This window comes from Rhinatrema bivittatum, chromosome 6 (genome assembly GCF_901001135.1).
Source record: "Rhinatrema bivittatum chromosome 6, aRhiBiv1.1, whole genome shotgun sequence".
Lineage (NCBI taxonomy): Eukaryota > Metazoa > Chordata > Amphibia > Gymnophiona > Rhinatrematidae > Rhinatrema > Rhinatrema bivittatum.
Window position 1 is genome coordinate 204,921,861 of NC_042620.1, and position 26,666 is coordinate 204,948,526.

General features: G+C 47.7%; 1 protein-coding gene across 1 annotated transcript in view; it reads right to left on the reverse strand.

Annotated features, from left to right (window-relative positions):
* Window positions 1-26,666, reverse strand: part of ETV5 (ETS variant 5) — a 168,066-nt gene that overhangs the window by 38,916 nt on the left and 102,484 nt on the right. Inside the window, exons 8-10 of the mRNA XM_029606457.1 lie at window positions 16,680-16,930; window positions 6,588-6,656; window positions 5,693-5,862 (exon numbers count right to left, since the gene is read on the reverse strand). Of these exons, the coding sequence (XP_029462317.1) occupies window positions 5,693-5,862; window positions 6,588-6,656; window positions 16,680-16,930 (490 nt within the window). The remainder of the gene's footprint in view (window positions 1-5,692; window positions 5,863-6,587; window positions 6,657-16,679; window positions 16,931-26,666) is intronic.

Sequence of the window (26,666 nt, forward strand, 5' to 3'; positions counted from 1 at the left end):
TCTGGTGCTGCTGTGATAGAAGAAGCCTGGCAAAAAGTCCTTGAATAGGCTGTGAGGATAATATGGAACAAAGGCTTAGATCCTGCAGAAGAAGTCTGAAGCAAGGTCTTGATGGCTTTAGAAGTGCTGTGGGAGCAGCCTGGACCGGAGTCTTTGAAGCTGGGCCTGGATTAGGCATATGGCCTGCAGCATAGTCTGACTCTCTTTCAGGACAGATGCAGGTTTTGAAATTTGGATACCAGGGCCTACACAGGGGCAGATTCTTCTGTATCAGACTGAATGGGCCCAGCCTGTATTCTGGAATTGGATTCAGTCTGGCAAGTAATAAGACAGGGTCTAACAATATTAACATTAGGACTTGGAACAGCTTTTGCTGGTTGGAGCAAAGGCACAGAAGCAGAACTGGAGCCGGCTGGCTGGAATACAGGTTTAGGAGCAGAACTGGAACTAGCTGGAATACAGGTTTAGGAGCAGGACTGAACCTGGCCTATGGAACAGGCTCCAAGTTGGCAAGTGTTGGCTTCTTGAGGACTAAGGCAGGCTTCACTGAAACTGGGCCTGAGGCAGTTTTAGGAGAAGCTGAGATTGAGACAGATTTAACCAGGGAAGAGTCAGACAAAAAGGCTATGGAAGTGGCACACGCTGCCTATCCTGCTGCTACAGCAGATCTAACTGAGGCAAGATTTAGCTGGTTACACTAAAGTCTGGGCTTGTAAGCAGGAATCAGTTGCATGAATTGCAGTCACAGGAGCTGATCTGAAAACAGCTAACCGGATTGGAGTCACAGGAAATGAAGATAAGATACCCCCGGCTGAGGTTGGAACTAATAAGCAGACTCAGATGAAGTTGGCTTCCCTGGGGCTAACTTTACCAGAGAAAAGGCAGTCAGAGGGGCTTGTGCAAAAGCAAGGCCTGACTTCCCTGATGCTAATGCAGGTATCATTAATACAAGCCTTGAATCAGCTGGATGCATGGGGGTCTGAGGCTGAACTGACAAGGTTTTGTTGGCTGAAGCAAAGATTCAGTGGCAAGACAAGGGCTAGAATCTAAAATAAGGTCCAGTTTAACTGTTACTGGCTTCTTTGGAACTAGATCAGAGTTGCTTTAATAGGGAACTGAAATCTGAAGTGCAGATGCATAACATGACCAACACATGTCAGAGCTATTCTTATAGAAACAGATCAAATCCAAACCCTGACAACTGGACTAAAAAGGCACAATTAAAAGCATTACAAGCAGAAAAAATTCCTCCAATTCACCAGGCCTGAGGGAATTCATGAGGCCACTCCTGTGGGGTTTGTATGGCCTTATCATGATGGCATGGCCATGCAGGCCGGTTATAGGTAATCCCCAGGGCAGGAAGCAGCATAGGACTCAGGAGCAGGGCGGTGCATTATTTCCTGCCTAAGCAGCCACCTCCACTTTGGATTGAGCCCACAGGTTCTAGGAGCTGGCAGGACTTAGCTGGAGGTGCTCTTGAGATAGGGATATAGCAGGGCACCCACTAAAGCAGAGCTGGCTGAAGGGTACAGAAAGGTGCCCACAGGACAAGGAACCGGGAGTGCACCAAAAGAACAAGTAAGCATGACAAACAAAGCACAGGGTAAGACAAGGACAGGACAAAGCTGAAACAGAGTACAAGGCAAAGCAGGGACCAGATAAACAAAACATCAGAAGGCCAATACTAAGGCCAAACAGGCAGGATAAAATACACACAAACCAAGATGGCCACACAGGAAACAGTAGCAATAACCAGGAATCAAGATAAGTGTTGAAGCAAGTCACTACAGTGATCACATCAAAAAGGAAGGGAGACTCTTAGAAGAGGCAAGATTATAAGGCATGGCAATGCTGACTCAGACTGCAGCCCACAGAGGGTCTCTGCAGGCAGGAGGGCCTCACTGCAGCCAAGGTCCAAAGTATCACTTTGCACTTGTCCACATTAAATTTTATCTGCTAATTAGATGTCCAGTTCTCTGGTCTAGCAAGGTCCTTTTATAGTTCCACACAATCATTCAATCAATTCCATATCTCTTTCCTAGCCTATCTCCATGCTCTCACCCCTTCCCTGGGCCTTCATTTTCCCATCCCCATCTCTCATTCCTTTCCCAGCCCATTACCCCTTCTATCTTTCACCAACTCCCTAGTCCCCCATTTCTACCTTCTAAATTCACCCCTCACCAGTTCTCAACTACTTTCCTCTGCCCCAGTCTCATCATCTCTCTACACCCAGTGCCTTCTGTCACTCATCCTCACCTCCAACTTGTTTCTTACTACTTCATCTACTTTCCCTAGCCCCATTTCTACTTTCCCTCAACCCCTTCACAAATCCATCCTTTACCATTGTCTCTTGCCCCCTCCCAAGCCCTCCAGGTTCTTCATGCCATATCTGAACCTCTCAACACTCTTCCAGTCCCTTCTCCTACCCCACATTTCTCAATGTATTTAACACTCTCACTCATGCCCCCACAAACCTTGACTACCTATTCTTCCCACCCATGCCAAGTCCCTGCTCTCCTCCATTCAATCTCAAAAGGTCCACTCTCCCCAGAGTGTCCACTCTCTCTCTCCTACAATCAGCCTCCATCTCTCCTCTCCCCCAATCTGAGAATCCATGCTCTCTCCTTCCCCTCCATCCCAGAGTCTCCACACCCATCTACAATCTGTAAAACTCCATTCTCCCCTCCTCTCTGCACACCAAATCTGGATGGCCCTTGATTGTTTCATGCCTGAGTCTCACTCTTCGCCTCCCCTATTCTGGGCATCCCTGCTCACCCTTCCTCCCGACCCACCAAACCCGGAAGCGACCTGGCGATGCCATTAAGCTTTTTAATGTGATTTCCAAGTCTTCTTTTATCTCCCTCACTACCCTCCTCTGCACCTGTGAGATACTTAAAACAGGCTGTTCCTCCTTCCACAGTGCCCCAAGTAATCTTTAAGATTTTAATATGATTGTCTTGCCATTATTTATTTTAACTCTCTCTCGCCTCCCTCCTCCTGGCTCCTTTCCAATGATTATAACCGCCTTCTCCTGCTTCTGTTGTGCCAGTGCTTTGTTTCTTCCTTTGTGCCGGCACAGTTCAATGACAAGATGTTTGAATCAAATGGCTCCTTGTCTATGAAGTCAGGGAACATTCATAAGATCATAAAATTGCTATACTGGGTCAGACCAAAGGACGATCCTATTTCCTATAGTGGCAATCCAGGTAACAAGTACTTGGAAGGAACCCAAAGGGTAGATCGATTCCATGTTGCTTATCCCATGGATAAGCAGTGGATTTCTGCAATTCCACTTTAAAAATGATTTATGGACTTTTCCTACAGGAACTTTTCAAAACTTTTTTTTTTAAATGTAACTACATATCCTCTGGCTATGAATTCCAGAGCTTAATTATGCGTTGAGTAAAAAAATATTTTATCGTATTAGTTTTAATTGTACAACTTAGTAACTTCATTGCGTCCCCTAGTTTTGTATTTTTGAAAGAGTAAACAACCAATTCACACTTACTCTTTTTACTACACTGATTTTATAGACCTCTATCATATTTCTCCTTAGCCATCTCTTCTCCAAGCTAGAGTCCTAACCTCTTTATAGCCTTTCCTCTTTAGCCATCCCCTTTATCATTTCAGTTGCCCTTCTCTGTACCTTTTTCTAATTCTGCTACATCTTTTATGAGATGTGGTGACCAAAACTGCACACAATACTCAAGATAAGGTCGCACCATGGAGCGATACAGAGTCACTATGATATTCTCTGTATTCTTCTTCTTCATGCCTTTCCTCATAATGCCTAGCATTCGATTTGCTTTCCTGGCTGCTATTGCACACTAAGCTGAAGATTTCAATGTATTTTAAACACCACCTAGATCCTTGTCCTGAATGGTGACTCCTAATGTGGAACCTTGCAATGTATAGTTATAATTTGGGCTACTCCTCACTAAGTGCATCACTTTGCACTTGTCCACACTAAATTTCATTTGCCACTTGTATGCCCAGTCTTCCAGTTTTGCAATGTTCTCTTGCGATTTCTCTAAATCCTCTTGTAACTTAACAACTTTGATCAAAAATACAAAAAATGGGGATTCAATATGTTCCTGATAGAACTATGGTGTCCAGTACCCCTACTTGAGGGTTGAACTACTTTCTGGTTTGCTCTAATAGAAATAGGTACCATTTACTTTTTATACAGTGACTTCAAAAAAATTCCCATGTTAAGTGTTTAATACTTTGACATTTCAAAAACTTAGATAACCTAAAGGTACTGCCCCATATTAACTCTCTTAAATCACACTACTCAAATTATAAGGTATAGTCCAATCAGACTCCTCATTGCTGGCAAACAGCGGTTCTAAAGGGTTGAAGTCCCTCTTTAAATAGTAGAGCTGCTGCATGCCCGTCCGACACTGGCATTGCATCTGCTTCAGGGGCTAGAGAGCTGACAAAAGATACAATAAATATTACCACCATATCTTAATCCCAGAGTTTTATACAACTTGGTGTCAGTGTGAAGCATATCAGCAGATCAATAATATCATAAAAAGAAAAGAAAAAAGTGAAAGTAGAAAAGGACCACTTACTCTATTAAAAATAATTAAATTATTAAAATAAATAAATGAATAAACTATATAAAAAGTTGCAATCAAATGAGGAATCCTAGTGTATTTAAAACATCAAACGTACAATGGCTTAGATCTTCCCGTGATTTCAAAAAATAATGGAGGAGAAATGTGCATATTCCAGTTTTTAACAATGTTGATTTTTCTAACTGGTAAATATGGTGATGTTAATAGGGTCCCTTAAATTATATGGGTTTACTAAGATTTCCTCTTAATGGGTGCCAATTGGAGCAACATCTCAAAATTTGATAAGGAATAATTTTTTTTAAAAAAGAAAACTAATTTTTATATATGAAAGCACAAGGAGTGTCAAGGCACAACCCTCTGTTAATCCAAAAAACATATCATTGTGTCCGAACGCGTGAGAACAGCTCTACTTCTCAAATCCTTCATACCTCAGTATTGAACTGCGTATGTAATCCGGACCATAAAATGATCCTGTGGCTGAAATTTTCTAATCCTATAAATCTTTCAGACTGAGATTGTTATTAATATTAATTTCGCCAGACTGCATAGAAAAGACTGCAAACAAATAAAAAACCGATTTTGTGTTTCATTCAATACATGCAATACTGAGGTATGAAGGATGTGAGAAGTGGGGCTGTTCTCATGCGTTTGGACACAATGATATTTTTTTTTTAATATGTTTTCTTTTAATCGCAATACATCAAGCATAAAACTTGAAATAGAAAAAATACACACCAAAGCTGTTGTCAAACATTTCACCAAGGTAATGAATGATACAACCCATAGCCCACAAGAGGGGAGATCAAAAAGAAAAGGCCTCAGAAGTGAACCTGAAAATGGCGCACATACTTTTTGATTTTAAAAAATATGCATGTAAATTTTCATGGCAAAACTACCTATGCCAAATAGGTGAAATTGTGTGCAGTTAGTGTTACTGGAGCAATTTTCAAAGCAAACTTACACAGGTAAATTAACGTTGAAAACTAGTGCAACATATGAGTGACAGTTTGCAAATTTCTGCAGGCTACTACAAAATTACCCACTGCAAGAGCAACACGGGAGGCATGTAAAAGTTATTTTCGTAGAGGAGATATTTGATCTCTCCATACCTCTTCAGGCTCAATAAGTTTAAATTCCATGCCCCTGCCTGTCCAAGCGATGAAGTGGGAGTTAGCGGTGTCATCAAGAAGCGTGATAAGGAACTGCCACAGCTGAAGGGACCCTCGCCGTTGGTAAGGCAGTCCTTCCCTATAAAAGGTGGACTCTTGCTTTAATTTGCCTGTTCAAAACAGGAGAAACAGGCCACTTTCAGTATTCATAAAGACTTTGTACATTCCTACTGTTAAAATAATACTTTAGACTGATCAATGTAAAATACTGAATATAAAAATAAAATCTTATAGAACAACATTTTGGACTTCTGAAGACTTAAGCCATATTCTCTCTCAGTCTATACCAGAATATCATACAGCTTTGTTTCTTTATTTGGTTTCCTAAACCCAGGACTAATCTATTATAGTTGGCATTCACTGCTCTACACCCCACTCCCTTTAACACAAGAACAGATATTGGGAACAGAAAGAGCAGAGGCTTGAAGCCCAAAGGGCATTCTGTGTAACTTGAGTTGTGGGATACTATTTTTGTATCTACAACAGGGCTAAGCAACTCTGGTCCTGGAGTATCTCAAAAAGATCTGAATTTCAGGATATCCACAATGAATATGCACAAACTGCATAAACTGCCTCCATTATATGCAAATATGTATTATGCATATTCATTGTGGATGTCCTGAAAACTAAAACCATACCTGTTTGTGGCACTCCAGGACTGAAACGACCTACTCCTAGCCTAGAAGATCACACTGCCATTTGCATTGAGAAGAGATTGTATTACACCATCATCAGAATAAGGGTACCAGTCTTCATAAGTGACATGATTATCAAGTGCATGCAGATTTATTGATATCAACCTTGCTTGGCTATCATTCAATGTAGCATATCTTACCTTCCAACCTCTCTGGTACAATGCAAACATCCTCAAAGTACAAATGTGGGTCTTTATCAGAAGGGAAATCTAGACAGAAGAAAAGTTTTAGAAAGAATAAACCACTGAACATTTTTTTCATGTTCACAATCACAACCAGTTCCATAAAAATCTCAGGCAACTTGATGACATGATTTATATACTCACCCTTGCCGTAACAGCTCTGCAGAGATACCCTGCAGTGTTACAAGATTTGTTCAAATTTCCTTCTATTCTACCATTTGGAACTGTTTTTAGGTTCCCAAGAATTACTTTAAAAAATTTAGCCATAACCAATTCATCTTAGCTTCCTCAGACAGGTAATTCATAGAAACATAGAAGTGACGGCAGAAGAAGACCAATGGCCCATCCAGTCTGCCCAGCAAGCTACGCAGTTTATCCAATTTTTTTCCCCCTTTTTCTCCCTCCCACCCGTCTCTATTGTCTTCCAGCACCCTCCGGCCCCAATTCCCTTCCACCCCTCCACCAATGCAGAGAGCAGCGCCATCCTAGTGAACATCCAGCTCAATTAGGGGTAGGCAAAATGAAGCCTAAACTCTTACCCAAAACTAGCAAACTTTTGTGTTTTAGTAAATTTTACAAGTCAAGCTCTCCCTTGCATCTCTTTAGCAAAACTTCTTACCAAAGCGACAAGACTGCTCTATTATATTCTTTAGATACATAGGGATCTTAATTTTAGGTTTTAATTGATAAGGTGTCTTCTGGCACCTTAATCCATATTCAGTGTAATAATTTGATTTGTTTGTATTTGCAATCTGATTTATAATGTATTTTATTTAATTTTAAATTCAATTGACATGTAATTTTTGTTACCTACTATGTGCATTTTATTGTACCCTGCCCTGAACATAGGAAGGGCAGGTAACAAAATGTTTTAAAATAAACAAACAATAACACAATGGGGAAAAAAATAGGTGTTTATTGGATAGACATCTGAAAACCACCATGTCCCATAATATTTTCTAAGTCCTCCCATTGCCTGCCTTGGTCTTTCATACTGTTGGTATGCCTTTTCAGCAACGTTGACTCTTCCATTGCACAAATGTATGAATCAAATTCAATAAGAAAAAAGGTGGACAGCAATAGTAGCAACTGAAAAGTCCTCCAGCATGGGTACTGAGATACTGGCTAGGTTTGCTGGGATCCATTCAAAACCCTCTCTCAGTTGTTGACTGGGCTACTGTCTGGAGCTTAGGCACCTGTTGTTGCTTTGGGCAGGCATGATGTATATGAGACTAAGGGGGCAGAAAATAATGCCTTCTCATTTGGAAAAAGTACCTTCTCTGCCTTGGCCTCAAGATTCCGCCTTGGAGGAGGTGGCCAGGTCCTGAATGCCAGCAGAGAGGCACTGGAGTGTTGCACAGTGATCTCTGATCTGTGCAACTGCATCCTTTACTCATCTCCACAGAGATTCTCTCCTGTGAATAGCATATCAGCAAGTCCTTTCTGCACTTCTGGAAGGAGATTTGAGGCCCATAGATAACCAAGTTTGGGTGTTCCAATCCCTACTGCAGAGACTCTTGATGCGGTGTCAAAAACAAAGGTCAAGCAGACCTTGTATTTTCTGCATTCTAACCCTCTGCTCACCAGTGACTAGAGGATGTCTTGCTGTTTTTGAGGAAGCTGTTTGGCTACACCCTGCACTTGGTTCAACACATCTCACACATACTGGGCCCTGTAGGAAGCTTTGCAGATATTGAGCATAGCTCTATAGAAAACCTCTTTCCTAAGGGTGTCAAAGGTTATAGAGGAACTTCTTGAGAGCAGATTCAATTACCACAGATTGGTGTGGCAACTGCCTCTTTTTGAATCTGGGAGTCCTTTGAACGAGATAGATCACATCCAGCTTCTTATTAATGGAGCCATAGAGAAGCCATCCTTATCTGTACCTCCTGAAGAACTACGTTAACTGGGATTGCCACGATTTCCTTATGGGGCTCTAAAAACTGGAGGATCTCCAGAATTCTACTTTTGGACTCATCCTCTGTCTGTAACTTAAATAGAATGGCCGCAGCTATTTTCATGACAAAGCCTGTGAAGGAGCGTTCCCCAGAAGGAGACTTCCTTCTCTCTGATGGAGGAGAGAGGTAGGAGGGGGAGCTCCATCAATACCTCCTCTTTAGAGATATCTGCAGATTTATAGCCACACCTCCAAAACTATGTGGAATCTGACTCACCCTGGTCTGCCAGTGGTGAAGATTCCTTTGGTGCTCAATCCTCAGCCAAAGTCTCAAGGACCAGTGCATTTGGCTGTTTGGCCTGAATTCCAAGGAACTTTGATAGCCCAGGGAAGCTTCCTCCCCCAAGGAGCCAGAGATCAAACAGCAAGGTGGCAGTCTTTGGCCCTGATCCCCCTCTGAGCATCAGCATTGGATCCAGCACTGGCACCACTGCCTTGCCACAAGTACCTATAGGGATTAGAACAGAGGCTCGAAGATCGATGGTACCTGCCTCTGTGTTCCAGCACCAAGGCCCTGCAGCGCCTTCTCCAAAACCTGCTGGATCTTTCTATCCAACTCCCCTTCGAAAAATGTCAGTGTAGACTAGAAGGCAGGAGGTGTGACCATGTCCTCTTTGGAACCAAGAGGTGGATTGATGGTAGACACCTGGACTGGTGGAAGCTATTGCAAGCCCCTGGCCTGCTTAGAAGGATGGGTTCTCCTCATCACAGAACTGCTTATGAGGGGTTCTCAGCATACACAAAACCATCCCCGCTCCCACCACTGGAGACAGATGCTGATATTTCTTCAGTTTCCCTGGCTGCTCAGCATGGGATCTCCTTGACACCAGTGTTGAAGAGGCAGAACCAGATGCCTTCTTCAATCGAGAAGAATCAGACAAGTCTCCAGGTTCCCTATTGGTTGGCGGCATCAAGGGAATTGATGGGCCCCCTTGATGCTGATGGTGCTCCCTACACAGATGCAGCTCCAAGGTCCTTTGATGTCAATTGCTCAGTCTTCTGGTACCCAAAATACCTTTCCATCAGCCCATGCAGGATTGGCATCCTTTCTGGGTCATAGTTGCACATTTGCAACATATCATGCAATGCCCCCAGGCACAGGTCACATCTATCATGGGTGTCCATGATATACATAGTCCTTGAGCACAGAGGTCATTGCTAAAAGTCGCTAAACATAATCAGCCAGAACACAAGAAAAGCACATTCAAACTCAATGGTGCCACTACCATGAAACAGAGTGGGGCAGATTTTAAAACTTGTGCACGGGCGCAGATTTGTTCGCACGAACAAATCTAAGCCCGATTTTATAACATGTGTGCACTGCCGCGCGCATGTTATAAAATCCAGGGTCGGCGCACCGAGCCGCGCAGGCTGCCTCCATTCCCTCAGAGACTGCTCCAAAATCGGAGCGGCCTCGGAGGGAACTTTTCAACTGCTCCCCTCCCTTCCCCTCCATTATCTAACCCACCCCCCAGCCTACCTTTGTTTCAAAAGTTACGCCTGCCCAAGGCAGGCATAACTTGCCCGCGCCACCTGTCCTGGGGCTTTCGCTCAGCGCGCGCAGGGCAGCTTTTCGGGGGTTACGCTCGTAACCCTTTGAAAATCTACCCCAGTATGAAGTCGAATGAAAATTTAGAGAACCCCCCCAAAAACATCTTACCTAGGGTAACTAAAAAGGAGAAAACTGCAGGATCCTGTGATAAGTGATCTTGGCAACCTGGAAAACCCACAAAAATATCAGAAAACAGGAGCATGAGGCACAAACCATGATTTGAGGTCTCCACGAAAGAAAAAAAAAAAAAAGATTGAAGGGAACCCACATGGATGCATGGTATAATGGCATGTGTGGGCATGCTCACTAAGACACAGTCTAAGTTCTAGAAACTAACTTAGACATAAGTTTTCCATGCTAAGTCCCATCGAATGTTGTCACCTTATGTGCGAGGACTCCCATCATGTTTGTCTTTGGAGAAAATATTTTAAGCCCACATGAAAGGGGATAAGTAAAACTATTTATAGGAGAAAAAACAGTTTTTAAAAAACATGTGTGTAGGAAAATTATGTTTCTTACCTGATAATTTTCGTTCCTGTAGTACCAAGGATCAGTCCAGACTGCTGGGTTATGCCTCCCCTCCAGCAGATGGAGTCAGAGAGAAAACTGAAAGCACCCCCTAGATATACTGGTGTGCCACCTGCCAGCCCTCAGTATAATGGATAACAAAGCAGAGAAAAACTCCACCGCCCACTTAGCCAAATAACCATGGCAACTGTCTAGATCAAGCAGTAACCTGAAAACCAGTAAACGCCTGCAGAAAAGCAAAGCGCAAAGAACTGAAAACGCAATGCGCAAACTAAGCAACTCACAAATAGGAAAACAGTACCTTCTAAAATGTAAAGACGGATAGTCCACTTACCGTGCTCAAGTGGTACAGCTCAGTGAGCAAAGAAGTGTCTCGAGCGGACTCTCTTGCGCACAAAATAGGGCGGGCGTCTGGACTGATCCTTGGTACTACAGGAACGAAAATTATCAGGTAAGAAACATAATTTTCCTTTCCCTGTACGTACCAGGATCAGTCCAGACTGCTGGGATGTACCCAAGCCGCCTTAAATGGGATGGGACCCAGAGAGTCCCGCTCGAATCACACTGCTGCCAAACGAATCAGCCGACGGCCCACGAACATCAACTCGATAATGTCGAGCAAAGGTATGCAACGACTTCCAAGTGGCAGCCCTGCAAATCTCCTGGCTAGAGACCAGAGTATTCTCCGCCCAGGAAGACGCCTGTGAACGGAGAGAGTGGGCTTTAAGCCCGTCCGGGACGGACTTACCACATCCAATGTACGTGGACGCTATCGAGCTCTTCAGCCAGCGGGCAATAGTAGCTTTGGAGGCCTGTAAACCCTTTTTGGGCCCTTGCCACAGCACAAACAGGTGATCCGACCGCCGAAAATCATTGGTGACCTCCAAATATTGCAAAATCACTCGCCGAACATCCAGACGCTTCAAGTCGGCACCGTGAGAAGACTGCAGCTCCTTCTCCGTGAAAGACGGCAAGTCCACGGACTGATTAACGTGAAAAGCCGAGACAACCTTAGGCAAGAACGAAGGAACCGTACGTAACGACACCCCAGAGTCCGAGATACGTAAGAACGGCTCCCTGCACGAGAGCGCCTGTAGCTCCGATACCCGACGTGCGGAAGCTATGGCCACTAAGAACACAGTCTTAAGGGTGAGATCCTTTATGGAGGCTCGCCTAAGCGGCTCAAAGGGCGCGACCGTGAGGCCCTTGAGTACCAAATTCAAGCTCCAGGAAGGACAAGGGGCTCTGAGCGGAGGACGTAAATTGCGAACACCGCGCAAGAATCTGGCCACGTCCGGATGACATGCGAGAGAAGATCCTTCAATCTTCCCTCTCAAACAACCCAGAGCCGCCACCTGGACTCTCAGAGAACTGTAAGCTAAACCCTTCTTCAGACCATCCTGTAGAAAAGTAAGGATATCCGCTATCTCCGCACGACGTGGCTGAACTTGGGCGGTCGCGCACCAGGAGTCAAACACTTTCCACACTCTGGCATAAGCAAGTGTGGTAGAAGGTCTCCGCGCGCGAAGCAAGGTAGAAATAACCGGTTCCGAATAACCTTTCTTTCTCAACCGCCTCCGTTCATAAGCCAAGCCGCCAGACAAAAGCGATCCGCTAGATCGAAAAATACTGGTCCTTGACGAAGAAGGTTCGGAAGATGGCCCAACCGTAAGGGCCCGTCCCTGGCGAGATTGACTAGATCCACAAACCATGGTCTTCTTGGCCACTCGGGAGCCACCAGAATCACTGGACCCTGATGGGATTCTAGACGCCTTAACACCTTGCCGACTAAGGGCCAGGGGGGGAACACATAGAGTAGGGTGTGACAAGGCCATGGAATCGCTAGCGCATCCACCCACTCCGATCCGTGTTCTCGCCACCGGCTGAAAAAACGCGCTGCCTTGGCATTGAGCCGAGTTGCCATCAAGTCTAGTCGCGGCACTCCCCATCGCCTGGTGATGAGACTCATTGCCTGGTCCGAGAGCTCCCATTCCCCGGGATCCAAAAACCGACGGCTGAGAAAATCCGCTTGAACGTTGTCGACGCCTGCGATGTGAGTGGCCGCGATGCGGGCCAGGTGGCGCTCCGCCCAGGTCATCAACAAGGACGCTTCGACCGCCACCTGCTGACTTCTCGTGCCGCCCTGGCGATTTATGTATGCTACCGTGGTTGCGTTGTCTGTCAGGACTCGAACCGCCCGACCCCGTACCATAGGCAGAAGCTGACGCAAGGCTAGGCGTACTGCCCTGGTCTCCAGACGGTTGATGGACCAAGACGCTTGGCGAGGGGTCCACGCCCCTTGTACCGTCCGTGATTGACAGACTGCTCCCCAGCCGGTCAGACTGGCATCCGTCGTCACTATGACCCAAGGGGGGGGCTCGAGGTCCACTCCTTGCAAAAGATTGTCCGGAACCAACCATCACGCTAAGCTGGACCGCGCCGGCTCCAACAGTGGTAACTGCACTCCGTAATCCTCAGATTTCTGGTCCCAGCGAGAAAGGAGAGCCCTTTGCAACGGCCGCATATGAGCAAAAGCCCATGGCACCATCTCCAGAGTAGACACCATATGTCCAATGACTTGCAAATAATCCCAGGCCGTGGGCAATTGGAGATCCAGAAGCCTCCGTACCTGAAACATCAGATGCTCCATCCTCTGCCGAGTCAGGAATACCTTGCCTACCAGGGTATTGAAACGTGCTCCCAAAAATTCCAACCGTTGACTTGGAAGCAGCTGGCTCTTTGCAAAGTTGACTACCCAGCCTAGCGACTGAAGTTGCTGTATCACCAACTGGACAGCCTGGTTGCACTCGCTCTCCGATTTCGCCCGGATGAGCCAATCGTCCAAGTAGGGATGTACCAATATTCCTTGACGTCGCAGGAAGGCCGCGACCACCACAAGAATTTTGGTAAACACTCTCGGAGCCGTAGCTAGGCCAAAAGGAAGGGCGCAAAACTGGTAGTGTTCTCCCAACACCATGAATCTCAGATATCTCTGATGACGTTCCCGGATTCCAATGTGAAGGTATGCCTCGGCGAGATCCAAAGAAGCCAAAAATTCTCCCTTGTGGACGGCCGCAATAACAGATCGTAGGGTTTCCATGCGAAACCGGGGAACACGTAACGCCTTGTTTACCCGCTTCAAATCCAGGATAGGACGGAACGTACCTTCCTTCTTCGGGACTAGGAAATAAATGGAATAGCGGCCCTTTCTCGTCTCGTCCGAGGGAACGGGTAGCACTGCTCCGAGGGCCCGTAAGTGGTTTACCGTCTGGGCTATAACCAGTTGCTTTTCCCGAGGCCCGCAAGGAGATATCATAAAAAAGTCCCGGAGGGGTCGAGCAAAGTCCAATTCGTAACCGTAGCGTACCACGTCGAGAACCCACTGATCTGACGTGATTTTGGCCCACTCCTCCCAAAACAGGGATAAACGACCTCCGATGCGGGGGAAGGAGGAGTGGGCCAGCGCGCCTTCATTGGGAAGGTTTCCCGGCGGATGGTTGCTGTGAGGATCCCAATCGCTGCGGCCGCCTGCCACGAAAGGAAGAAGACCAAGGAGACCATGATTGCGACCTCGGACCTTGCTGCTTCTGTGAAAAAGAACCGCCCCTACCGGGGCGAAATCTGCGCTGCCCCCTGAACCGGGATCGCGCATTCCCGAAAGGACGAAACTGACGGGGCTTGTCCTCCGGCAATTTATATACCTTATTATCCCCCAGGTCCTTGATGAGTTGGTCCAATTCCTCACCAAACAATAACTTCCCCTTGAAGGGGAAAGCGGCTAAACGTGACTTGGACGAGGCGTCCGCCGACCAACGGCGAAGCCAAAGTAATCGTCGAGCAGCGACCGCTGAGGACATAGTACGGGCAGAGGTTCGTAACAAATCATACAAGGCGTCCGCTGTGTAAGCAACCGCCGCCTCCACACAGTTAGCCTGCTCCGCCTCGGCAGGCGGCAGCTCCTGAGTGGTAAGCAATTGCTGAACCCAGCGGAGAGTGGCTCTCTGCACCATACTGCTACAAGCCGCTGCCCGGACTCCTAAGGCCGCTATTTCAAACATGCGCTTCAGGAGAACCTCTAACTTTCTGTCTTGAAGATCCTTCAACGCTACTCCTCCCGTGACCGGAATGGTAGTATGCTTCACCACAGCGGTGACCGCCGAATCCACGGCAGGAACCTTAAAAATTTCCAAAGACTGTGCGGGCAGAGGGTACAACTTATTCATCGCCCTGCTAACACGCAGGGATGCCTCTGGAACTTCCCATTCTTTAGAAACCAGCTGCACCACTTTGGGATGCAAGGGAAAAGTTTGCGGAGGGGCCCTCAAACCCGCCATTGCAACATCCCCCGTAGACGTATCTGTGTCTTGCTGCGGGGCGGGAATCTCTAATTCCTTTAACACATGCTGGATGAGAAAATTAAGCTCATCCTTGCCAAACAGGCGTAAAATTTCGGGGTCATCCCCCTCGAGAGCCTCCTGTGGTTCCGAGACCCCTGCCTCCGCAGCATCCGGAGATCCCTGGTCGACATCAAGTCTTCCAGGATCACCTGTGCCCCCAAAAGATATATTGCCGGTTCCCCCTGAAGCTCCCGCTTTTCCAGTCGCCCCCGCTAAGCCTGTGCTGGGAGAAACCCTAGGAACCTTCGCGGGGGGAGGGTCATCCGGCTCCCAGCCTGCCTCTGCCTCTAAAAATGCCTGATGCATTAACAGTACAAACTTTGATGAGAAAGGAACTCTCCTTTTAGTGGAGCCCGTGGGGGGAGGGGCTGGAGGACCATCCAGTGCAGTTTCACTGCGCGGGCTTAAGGCAGGCGGCGATAGGGGAGAGGAACCCTCCTCCTCCGATTCCACCTCGGCAGGCTGCCGCGTGTCTAAAATGGCCGCCGGCTCCCTCCCACAGGGAGGCGGGGCCGACGACCGCGCGGCCGCCAGTCTCCCCTGCCGAGCAGAAGAAGAAGCCAAAGTGCCGCTGCGGGCAGCGCTCGGCCCCCGGGAGGGTCCCTCGCCCCCGGGAATACAATGGGAGCAGAGGCCCTCCCTGGAGAGTCGCGCCCCCGCCCTGCCACAGGCCGTGCAGGCCGAAGACCGCGGCATTCAGAAGTAGGAGAAAAAACGGCGCCAAAGGTAAGAGCTCCTGTACAGCACTAAAAGCGCGCCAAGCAGAGAATCGCCAAATCGCCGGGTGAACAGAAAGCCACCCCCTCCGGAGTCCCTGGTGTGCGCGGCAGGCTAGGGCTTTTAAATAGAGCACTGCCTGCCCCCAGCAGGACTTACGTGGCTGCGAAGGAAATTTATTTATTTATTTTTTATTTATTTATTTATTTTTTAAAAAGAGCCCTCTTCAGTTAGTAGACCACTGGTATAAACAGGGGGGGGGGGGTGACCGGCCCACCGGTAAACTCCCCCGCAGGACCAAGGGAACCTAATCCGGGCAAAAAGAGGGAGAGCCAAGCTCTCCACGCCTGCCTTTAAAACTTGCGATAGCCAAATAAAACTCCCACAGAAAATCCAGTCACATAATGACTTCTTTTTTTTTTTTTTTTTAAACTAAAGAGAACCAAGCGTCCCCTTGCATTGATCTAGACAGTGCAGACAATTTAGTCAGACAAAGAGAAGAATACACCTGATATTAAATTTAGTCAGGACAGGACCGCAGGTTATGCCTCTCGATCTGCTGGAGTCAGAGGAAATACTGAGGGCTGGCAGGTGGCACACCAGTATATCTAGGGGGTGCTTTCAGTTTTCTCTCTGACTCCATCTGCTGGAGGGGAGGCATAACCCAGCAGTCTGGACTGATCCTGGTACGTACAGGGAACAATAGTTAGCTGTATGTTAATGCATAGAAGCTTCAACACCATGTCAGTATATGGAAAATGTTATCCATAGAAATAAAATGAGGCTGGATATCTTATGGCCCTCCATCCAAAAGAAAACCAAAAAAAAACACACACTAACCAAGTGCAAGGGCCATATATGACAATCTAAACATATCTACCTCTCGCTCTGTTACATACCTGAGTCAATGCAGTAATCCCTGGATTCCTGTTTAATTCCCACAGTAGCCTGGAAAGAATGTCCTGGGAGGCCAGGCATAACCACAACACCATGATCATACTGAGGGTCATGATACTCCTGCTTGAATGCCTGTGAAGATGGAGAGACTACTGGCTCAGATATCTGCCTCCGGTAGATGGCACAATTGTTCCCTGGCTCTCTTGATGGGTGAAGAAATGGGTGGCAGGATTTTGACATCTGCCTCTGAAACCTAAAGGGATACACAAGACAACCTGGGTCAAAGCTTATGTACCAAAACACCTGTACTAGACTGACAAAGCTGAAAATCTGATAGGCCTCCTGCATGGATGTTATTCAGCTTTTCTACTTAAAATATATTTCCTGAATTGATTTGATGTGCTAGTTAGCTGCATAAGTTATCTGGTGATACAAATCAACAGTGCTGTCACAAAGCTTGCTCTCTAACAGGTCAATGCAGAAAGATGCATTGAGCCGAGCACAACTTTTTGCCTGCATTTCAATGCACATTTTCTGTGCAAACCCTTACTGCCGATGCAGCAAGGAGTTTTGTGTGCAGAACACACATTTCTCTAAACAGGAGTACTGCTTAGTGCCCTCACATGGAAATCCCATGCAAATGAGGGCATTAAGCAGTACTCCCCGATACACAGAGGCTGCATTTGGCTAGTGCATCTTTTTTAGTGCTGAAAACTTAACTCCAGGTCAGAGTTGGAGTTAAGTTTCCAGTGCTACTATACTGGCACTTAAAACCCTTAAAAAAAAAAAAAAAAAAAGGGAAAAATGTTTTTTAAAAGTTTTAAAATGCCCACAGATAAGTACTGACTTATCGAGGTAAGTCTGTACTTATCCAGCTAAGAAGCAGCTGCCACTACTTGCCCGGATAAGTACTGATTTATAGGGATGTGAATCGTTTTTCAACATTTAGATTATCGTCCCGATAAGGTTTAAATCGTCATTAATCGGTAAAGAGTGCGATAAATCGGGGGAATTTCTATTGTATCGTGAAAAATCGTTTTTTTGGTTAGCGCGCACTAACCATTGTTAGTGCGCACTAACAGAAAATGATACAATTTGACACTTTTCAGGTCAGTTAAGGTCAGTTTAGGAATGAATATGTATTCCTATTGGCTGCCCTCTTATTTATTCATGTTACCAAGGTTCCCACTGACGTGATGGTTTAATATATGGGGGATGGGAAATGGAAATGGTTGGTAGCTTGACAAAAAAAGTAATGTGATCAGTCAATGTGACTAGAACTTGTGCCCTATCCCTGATACCGGGAGTGTTGTGATCTTCCTCTCTGCACTGCCCTGTGCAGGATCTCGAGAGCTTTGATCTTCTACCTTGCAATGCCCTATCCCTGATACCGGGGGTTTTGTGATCCTCCTGCATGCAGTGCCCTATCCCTGATACCGGGAGTGTTGTGATCTTCCTGCACGCAGTGCCCTATCCCTGATACCGGGATGTGTGCAGGAAGATCACAACACCCCCGGTAACCGGGATAAGGCACTGCGTGCAGGAAGATCACAACACCCCTGGTATCAGGGATAGGGCACTGCATGCAGGAAGATCACAAAACCCCCGGTAACCGGGATAGGGCACTGCGTGCAGGAAGATCACAACACCCCCGGTATCAGGGATAGGGCACTGCGTGCAGGAAGATCACAAAACCCCCGGTATCAGGGATAGGGCACAAGTTCTAGTCACATTGACTGATCACATTACTTTTTTTGTCAAGCTACCAACCATTTCCATTTCCCATCCCCCATATATTGTCAGTGGGAACCTTGGTAACATGAATAAATAAGAAGGCAGCCAATAGGAATACGTGTTCATTCCTAAACTGACCTTAACTGCCCTGAAAAGTGTCAAATTGGAGAGATTACTTACCTAATAATCTCGTTTTCCTTATTGTAGGCAGATGGACTCATTACAAATGGGTATAGTGTGCTCGTGCTAGCAGTTGGAGACGGATCTGACTTCAGCACGTAGTACTTATATCCCTGCAGGAAGTGCAGGCGCTCAGTAATCTTCCTTGCAAAAGCTTTATGGATATATGTGTGACTGACCGATCAATTAACTGAACATGATTAACCTGACCGATTGACAGTAGCTGGAGACCGCCAGTGTTCTCAAACGAAAGGCGTCGACACCCGGCAGGGTGGATGCCCAATGTAAGGAAACATAGCTTACCTTGAAACGGTGAATCCCTATATATATCGGCAGCCGGGCGGGATGCTGAGTTCATCTGCCTACACTAAGGAAAACGAGATTATCAGGTAAGTAATCTCTCCATTTCCTAGCGTGTAGCAGATGGACTCATTACAAATGGGATGTACAAAAGCTACTCCCGGACTGGGTGGGAGGCTGCCCGAGGTCTGTTTAGGATTGCCCTTGCAAATGCTGTGTCCTCCCTGGCCTGGATGTCCAGACGGTAGAATCTGGAGAAGGTATGGATGGAGGACCACATTGCCGCTCTGCATATCTCCGCAGGCGACAGCATCCTAGTTTCTGCCCAGGAGGCCGCTTGTGCTCTGGTAGAGTGAGCCTTGACCCGTAAAGATGGTGGTTTTCCCGCTTCTACGTAGGCCGCCTTGATAACTTCTTTGATCCAGCGGGCAATAGTCGCCCGTGAGGCCGCTTCACCTTGCCTCTTCCCACTGTGAAGGATGAACAGGTGGTCCGTCTTTCGTACTGTTTCAGACATATCCAGGTATCTGGACAGCAGCCTGCCGATGTCGAGATGACGCAGTATTCGACCTGCTTCCGACTTCTTCAAACCGTCCATGGTTGGCAAGGATATGGTTTGGTTGAGGTGGAAGTGTGAGACTACCTTGGGTAAGAAGGAAGGAACCGTGCGAAGATGGATAGCCCCTGGGGTGATTCTGAGAAACGGATCGCGGCAGGACAGCGCCTGTAGCTCTGAGATGCGACATGCCGAGCATACGGCCAGCAAGAACACCATCTTCAAAGTTAACAAACGGATGGACAGGCCTCTGAGAGGTCTGAAGTCGGGTCCCGCTAGGAATTCCAAAACTAGGTTGAGGTTCCACAGGGGCACTGGCCACTTCAGTGGCAGGCGAATGTGTTTGACTCCTTTCAGGAAACGTGAAACGTCTGGGTGTGTGGCAATGCTGTTGCCGTCACTCCTGGGGCCGTAGCAGGATAGCGCTGCCACCTGAACCTTGATTGAATTGAGGGACAGACCTTTCTGAAGTCCATCTTGCAGGAAATCCAGAATGATGGGGATTTTAGCGGCATGCAGATTGGTGCTGCGAGTTTCGCACCAGGCTTCAAATACTCTCCAGATCCTTATATAAAAGTTAGTGATGTGGAGAACTTGCGTGCTCGGAGAAGTGTATCTATTACCGGCCCCGAGTATCCCCTTTTCTTCAGTTTAGCCCTCTCAATGGCCAGACCGTAAGAGAGAATTGAGCTGGATTCTCGTGGAGGATGGGACCTTGTCGCAGCAGGTCCCTGTGAGGAGGCAGGGGTAGAGGATCCCCTGCCAGTAGTCTTCTCATGTCTGTGTACCAGGATCTTCTTGGCCAGTCCGGGGCCACCAGAAGAACTAGGCCTTTGTGCCGCTGAATCTTGTGTATAATGGTGCCCAGCAGGGGGCATGGGGGAAAGGCATATAGCAGGATCCCCTGAGGCCATGGCTGCACCAGGGCGTCAATCCCGTGGGATAGAGGATCTCGCCGGCGACTGAAGTATCTGTGTACTTGAGCGTTGGACCTGTCCGCTAGTAGGTCCATGCCCGGAGTCCCCCACTGATCCACAATCATCTGGAAGGCCGTGGATGACAACTGCCATTCCCCCATGTTTAGGCGTTCTCTGCTGAGGAAGTCTGCCATGGTGTTCTCTTTCCCGGCGATGTGGACGGTGGAGATGTCCTGGAGATTTGCTTCCGCCCAAGCCATCAGGGGGGCTATTTCTAAGGATACCTGTCGGCTTCTGGTTCCGCCCTGTCGGTTGATGTATGCCACCATGGTGGCATTGTCCGACATCACTCGGACTGCTCTGTTTCGAAGTCTGTGGGCAAATCGCAGGCAGGCTAACCTGACTGCCTGTGCCTCTAGTCGGTTGATGTTCCACCCTGACTCTTCTCTGTTCCACCGCCCTTGGGCGGTTAGCTCTTCGCAGTGTGCTCCCCAGCCACTCAGGCTGGCATCGGTAGTGAGCAGGGTCCAGTTTGGGGGGGCGGGGGACATTTTTGACCCCCGGCTCGTGTGGCCAGGCTGCAGCCACCACCGTAACTGATTTCGTACTCTGGCCGGTAGAGGTAGATGCACGGTGTAGTTCTGTAATCGCGGGCTCCACTGAGATAGGAGGGCGCGCTGTAACGGTCTCATATGAGCCTGTGCCCATGGTATCACATTCCAGAGTGGAGGCCATTAGGCCAAGGACCTGTAGGTAATCCCAAGCTGTGGGCTGGGTGGAGCTCAGCAGATTCTGCAAACGATTCCGGAGTTTTGATTTCCTCTTGGAGGTCAGGCTGATCTTGTCTTCTTGGGTGTCGAATCTGACTCCTAGGTAATTCCAGCGACTGCGAAGGCTGTAGGGAACTCTTGTTTATGTGACTACCCATCCTAGGCTTTCCAGAAGAGATATAACTCTGTTGGTTGCCCGATGGCTCTCCTCCGGTGACTTTGCCCTGATCAGCCAATCGTCTAGGTAGGGATGACGAGAATTCCTTCCTTCCTGAGTGACGCCGCTCCCACTACTATTACCTTGGTAAAGGTCCGCGGCGCGGTGGCTAACCCGAAGGGTAAAGCCCGGAACTGAAAGTGCTGTTTCAGGACCTTTGAAGCGTAAGTAGTGCTGGGGATCCCGATGGATTGGGATATGCAAATAAGCCTCCGACAGATCCAGGGATGTGAGATACTCCCCTGGCTGTATTGCACCTCGGACTGACTGCACAGTTTCCATGCAAAATCCAGGGACCCTTAAGTGCCGGTTGTCAGACTTGAGGTCCAGGACAGGTCTGAAGGTGCCCCCCTTTTTGGGTACGATGAAATAAATGGAGTAATGCCCAGAATTTATCTCCCATGCAGGCACTGGGATTATGGCTTTTAGGGACAGGAGCCTCCCCAAGGTGGCTTCCAGTGCCACCCTCTTGAGGGGTGGACAAGGAGATTCCACAAACTTGTCCGGGGGGAGACGAAGGAAATCCAGGTAATACCCTTCTCGGATGATGGCGAGGACCCACTGGTCCGACGTAATCTCAACCCATCTGCGGTAGAATAGGGTTAGCCTGCCCCCTATGGCTTCTTCCCCCAGATGGGTCGGCTGATCCTCATTGTGGGGTGCGGCCGGGACTCGAACCCGAGCCAGTTCCCCTCTTGTTGTGCCTGGTCCGAAAGGACTGGTTCCTGGTCTGAGAACGAGGCGCTTGGTAGCGAGTCCTGTAGGGGTTGAAGCGTTGAGAGCTTCTACCTCTGGATGGCCTAGGACCAGGGCGCTGGTTCCTCCTTGACTTGTCTTCTGGTAGACGGGGTAATGGAGAGGTGCCCCATTTGTTAGCCAGTTTCTCGAGGTCACTGCCGAACAGGAGGGATCCCTTAAAGGGCATTCTTGTAAGGCGCGTCTTGGAGGAGGAGTCGGCCGACCAATTTCGTAGCCAGAGCTGTCTCCTGGCTGCCACTGAGGACGACACTCCCTTGGATGCCGTGCGAACTAGGTCGGAGGCAGCGTCAGTGAGGAACGAGAGAGCTGATTCCATTTCTTCTCCCGGGGTGTTGTTCCTGGCTTGTGATAAACAGGAACGTGTCACCACGGTGCAGCAGGTCGCTATTCGTAGGGACATGGCTGCCACCTCAAAGGCTTGTTTCAGAATGGCGTCCAGGCGCTGGTCATGTGCATCCTTGAGGGCCGCCCCTCCCTCCACTGGAATGGTGGTGCGCTTCACAATTGCGCAAACTATGGCGTCTACCTTGGGGCATGCCAGCAGCTCCTTGGTTGCAGGGTCCAGGGGGTACATGCTAGACAAGGCCCGACCCCCTTTGAATGAGGCCTCCGGCGCATTCCACTCCAGATCGATTAGCTGCTGTGCTACTTGTAGAAGGGGGAAATGGTGAGCCGTTTGACGCAGGCCCTCTAGCAGGGGGTTCATTCTAGGCTCCCCTGGGGTGCCTGGGCCCAGGATAACCAGCTCAGACAGGCATTGAGAGACCAGGTCTGGAAGATCCTCCTTAAGAAAGAAGCGTCTCATGGTTCGATACGGCTCTATCCCCGAGGGAAGTTCTCCCTCCTCGGGGGGCTCGCCGTCTTCCTCAGAGTAATCTGAGTCCCCATAAGTGGGGCTTCCGGGTGGCCGTGCCTAGGTCTTGAGGGTCCAGGGGCAGGGTCCTCCGGTACATATGGGTCCGTTCGGGGATCAGACTGCATCCTGACAAAGGCGTGAATCCCCTTGAATAATTCCACCCAGGAGAGCGAAGCAGGTTCTAACCGTAGGGGCACCAGGTCTGTAGGGTTCCCCGGCTGCTCACCACGGCCTGCTAGGTTCGGGGTGTTCCCTGAGGAACTGGCAGTTAATCTGGGCTGGGACTGGCCCTGGCCTGGAACTCCCAGGGCCTCCTCACATTGGGCACATAGGGAGTCTGCGTCCTCGCTCTGTGTGGCTCTGAGGTGGCATGCTGAGCAGAGGCCTAGAGCTCTTATGCCTGATTCTGGAGGTGCCGGCTCTGCGGACGCATGGGCTCTCATACGCTCCATCGTGTCCGTTATCTGTACGCTCCGGTGCTCTCAGCCGAAAGTATGCGCCTTTCAATATGCGCCTATGAACGTGCGCCCATCAACGTGCGCCCAATTGCTTTCGGGCGACTAACATACGCGCCCGATGCCTGTGTGCTTAGTCTGAACGCTTGATCGAGGCGGCGAACCAGGGCAGATGGCGACGGCGAGCAGGCAGGCAAAATGGCGACCTCCTTGGCGGGCTGCCACGTAGGCAGACCCCGCTAATCCTCGCTCTTCGGAGACCAGTAAAGTCAAGATGTTCGCCTTACCTGATCTTTGGTGCTTCCCGGCTGCGACCTGGGCGGTCTCGGGCTGCGGGGGGAGAGGGTAAGTACCGTCACCGCCGAGCTCGAGGAAGTGCACCCGCTGCCTCTAAGCCGCGCCCGAACTCGTCTCGCTCGGGGGCCAAGTCCTCACCACGAACGGATTGGGACCGAGGCTGCCTCTATGCCGCGCCCTTCTCACTCGGGGGCTAGGTCCCTGCCGCGATCCAGCACCGGACCGAGGCTCTTACCTCCGAGGGACCACGGAAATCACCTCGGGAAACTCAACTGGGGGAGGGACCCGAGGGTATCACCGCAGGAGTGCGGGGCTCGTCTTCAGGTAGGATTCTTCTAAGAATTTAGTCGTTAGAATTTGGAAAAACGCTCAGCGAGCGTAAGGTAGCTCCAAACTGCTTTGGAGACGGAAATTACTGAGCGCCTACACTTCCTGCAGGGGTATATGTACTACGTGCTGACGTCAGATCCGTCTCCAACTGCTAGCACGAGCACACTATACCCATTTGTAATTAGTCCATCTGCTACATGCTAGGAAATGTATCATTTTCTGTTAGTGCGCGCTAATCGGAAAAACCAATTTTTTTTACTAAAAAATCGTGCCAAATGATTTTCTTCTCCTGCCAGACGATTTTGATCGTTAAGATGATCTTGCACACGATTCACATCCCTACTGATTTATCTATCTGGCACAGATCACTACTACTAAGCCAGATAAATATGTATCCAGCTAAGTAATAGCTGGATAAATACTGATTTATCTGGCTATCTAGCAGTGGGTAGCCGCTGCCACATAAGTCAGTACTTATCCAGCTAAGTGACAGCAGCTGCTGCCATCATCACTTATCGCCTGTCAGGGATGCCTCCACCCCTTTCCTGTTAAAATGTGAATTGGACCTGTTCCCAATGCATATTTTACGCTAATTTTTTTTTTTTATTTTAACTCCCAAGCATTTGCATTTCATTAGCTTACTAGATCAGGATTAAAAAAAATTACAGTAATCTTAAAAAATATGTGCTGAAAGCCAACACACATTTTCTTAGTGCCCAGATTATCACTTCGGCTTGTCATCAAATCAGATTTTACATCAGTTTCAATGTGGATTTAGACAAAAGCATAGTATGGAGACTCTTCTCCGTTCAGTGTTAGATTGTCTTCTCCTGGAATTAGACAAAGGTGAAGTGATATTTGCACTCTTACTTGACTTACCTTCAGCACTATTGAAGAGACTAAAATCAATGGGAATAGGAAGGATTGTTTTGGCTTGGTTTCATTCATATTTAGATGTATGAAAACAGAAAGTATCTCTTGGTGAGGATCAATCAGATTGGTTTAATGCAGTGGTTCTCAACCCTGTCCTGGGGACCCCCTCCAGCCAGTCGGGTTTTCAGGATATCCACCATGAATATGCATGAGAGAAAATGTGCATATCCTGAAAACCCGACTGGCTGGGGGGGGTCCCCAGGACAGGGTTGAGAACCACTGGTTTAATGTTTCCTGTGGGGTTCCTCAAGGATCTGTGCTTACAGCAGCATTGCTTAATGTTTACTTAAGGCCTTTGTGTTCCTTATTGAAGGTGCATGGTAACACATTTAGAATGCATGCTGACGACCTTCCGCTATTTTTCCCACTGAAATGGGAATATTAAGGTGGTATTACCTCATTTCTAGGAACATGGACTTGATTAATAACTGGATGAGAGAAAATTCTTATTCTGAATCTACAGAAGACTGAAGCTATTTGTTTCTCACGTGACTGAGACTGGGTGGCTAAAAACAATATTATTTTGCCCCCTATTATGGGAATCACAGTGCAATTTAAGAGAGCTGTCCGTAATTTAGGTTTCATTTTTTATAGTAAACTTACCTTCAAGAAGTGTAATAGGTTTTAAAAACAGATTATTTTAAACTTAAACTGTTAAGGCATTTAAAGTATATTCTGGATACAAATTATTTTCAATCCATGGTTCAGGCCTTCATTCTGTCTACAGTTGACTATTGTAATTCTCTTTTGGTTGAACTTCCTACTGTCTCATTGAAAGCTCTACAAGTATTACAAAATTCTGCTGCTAGACTTGTGATGGGGGGGCTCAACAAGGGGATCATGTCACCCCCTTATTTAAGAAGCTTCACTAGCTCCCCGTTAAATATAGGATCAAATTTAAGGTTTTCATTCTCATATACAAGGTTTTAAAATTGGATGGTCGATCTTATCTAGCTCATCTTTTGAAGCCTATATTCCCAGTCGTACACTGCGATCAGCTGATAAAAATTTACTAGTAATTCCCACATTTAAGACAGCAGGATTACAGGAAACACGAGCCAGATCTTTTTCAGTGAATGGGCCTAGTTTGTGGAATTCTTTGCCTGCAACTCTACATACTATTAATCACATTGGGAGCTTAAGGAAACAAATAAAAGCGTATCTGTTTTTAAATGCTTTTGCATTATGTCATGAATAGGAGTTAAGAATTTTTTATTGTTTTATTTTCTATTGTATATGTTAATGATGTATGTGATTGCATTTTATTTTTTATTATTCTGAACTATTTTTACGTAATCCGCTTAGTACACTCCATTGTTATAAGCAGAATAAAAACATTTTTAAATAAATGTCTCCTTGCTAAAACCTCTGCTCTTGTCTTGGCTATCCCATCCTGTACCTAAACCCACTGATGCAGTTTTACAGGTAGACAGAATAAGAGATGCAGTCCGAATAAGAGGTGCAGTCCATCTCAGACTCCAGATGCATTAGAGGAAAATTATATCATCTCATCTTTTGGAAGGGGTATGGCCATGAGGAGAATACCAGGGAGTCTACTTCAAACCCCACCCCCCCCCCCAGCTCACTATAAGCCTAAGGCCTGGGGAGAAGGCTTAGAAGGGGGTGTACTGTTATGTTTGGCTGGCTGGCTGGCTGTGGGCCAGGCCCGCAACCAGCTACACACC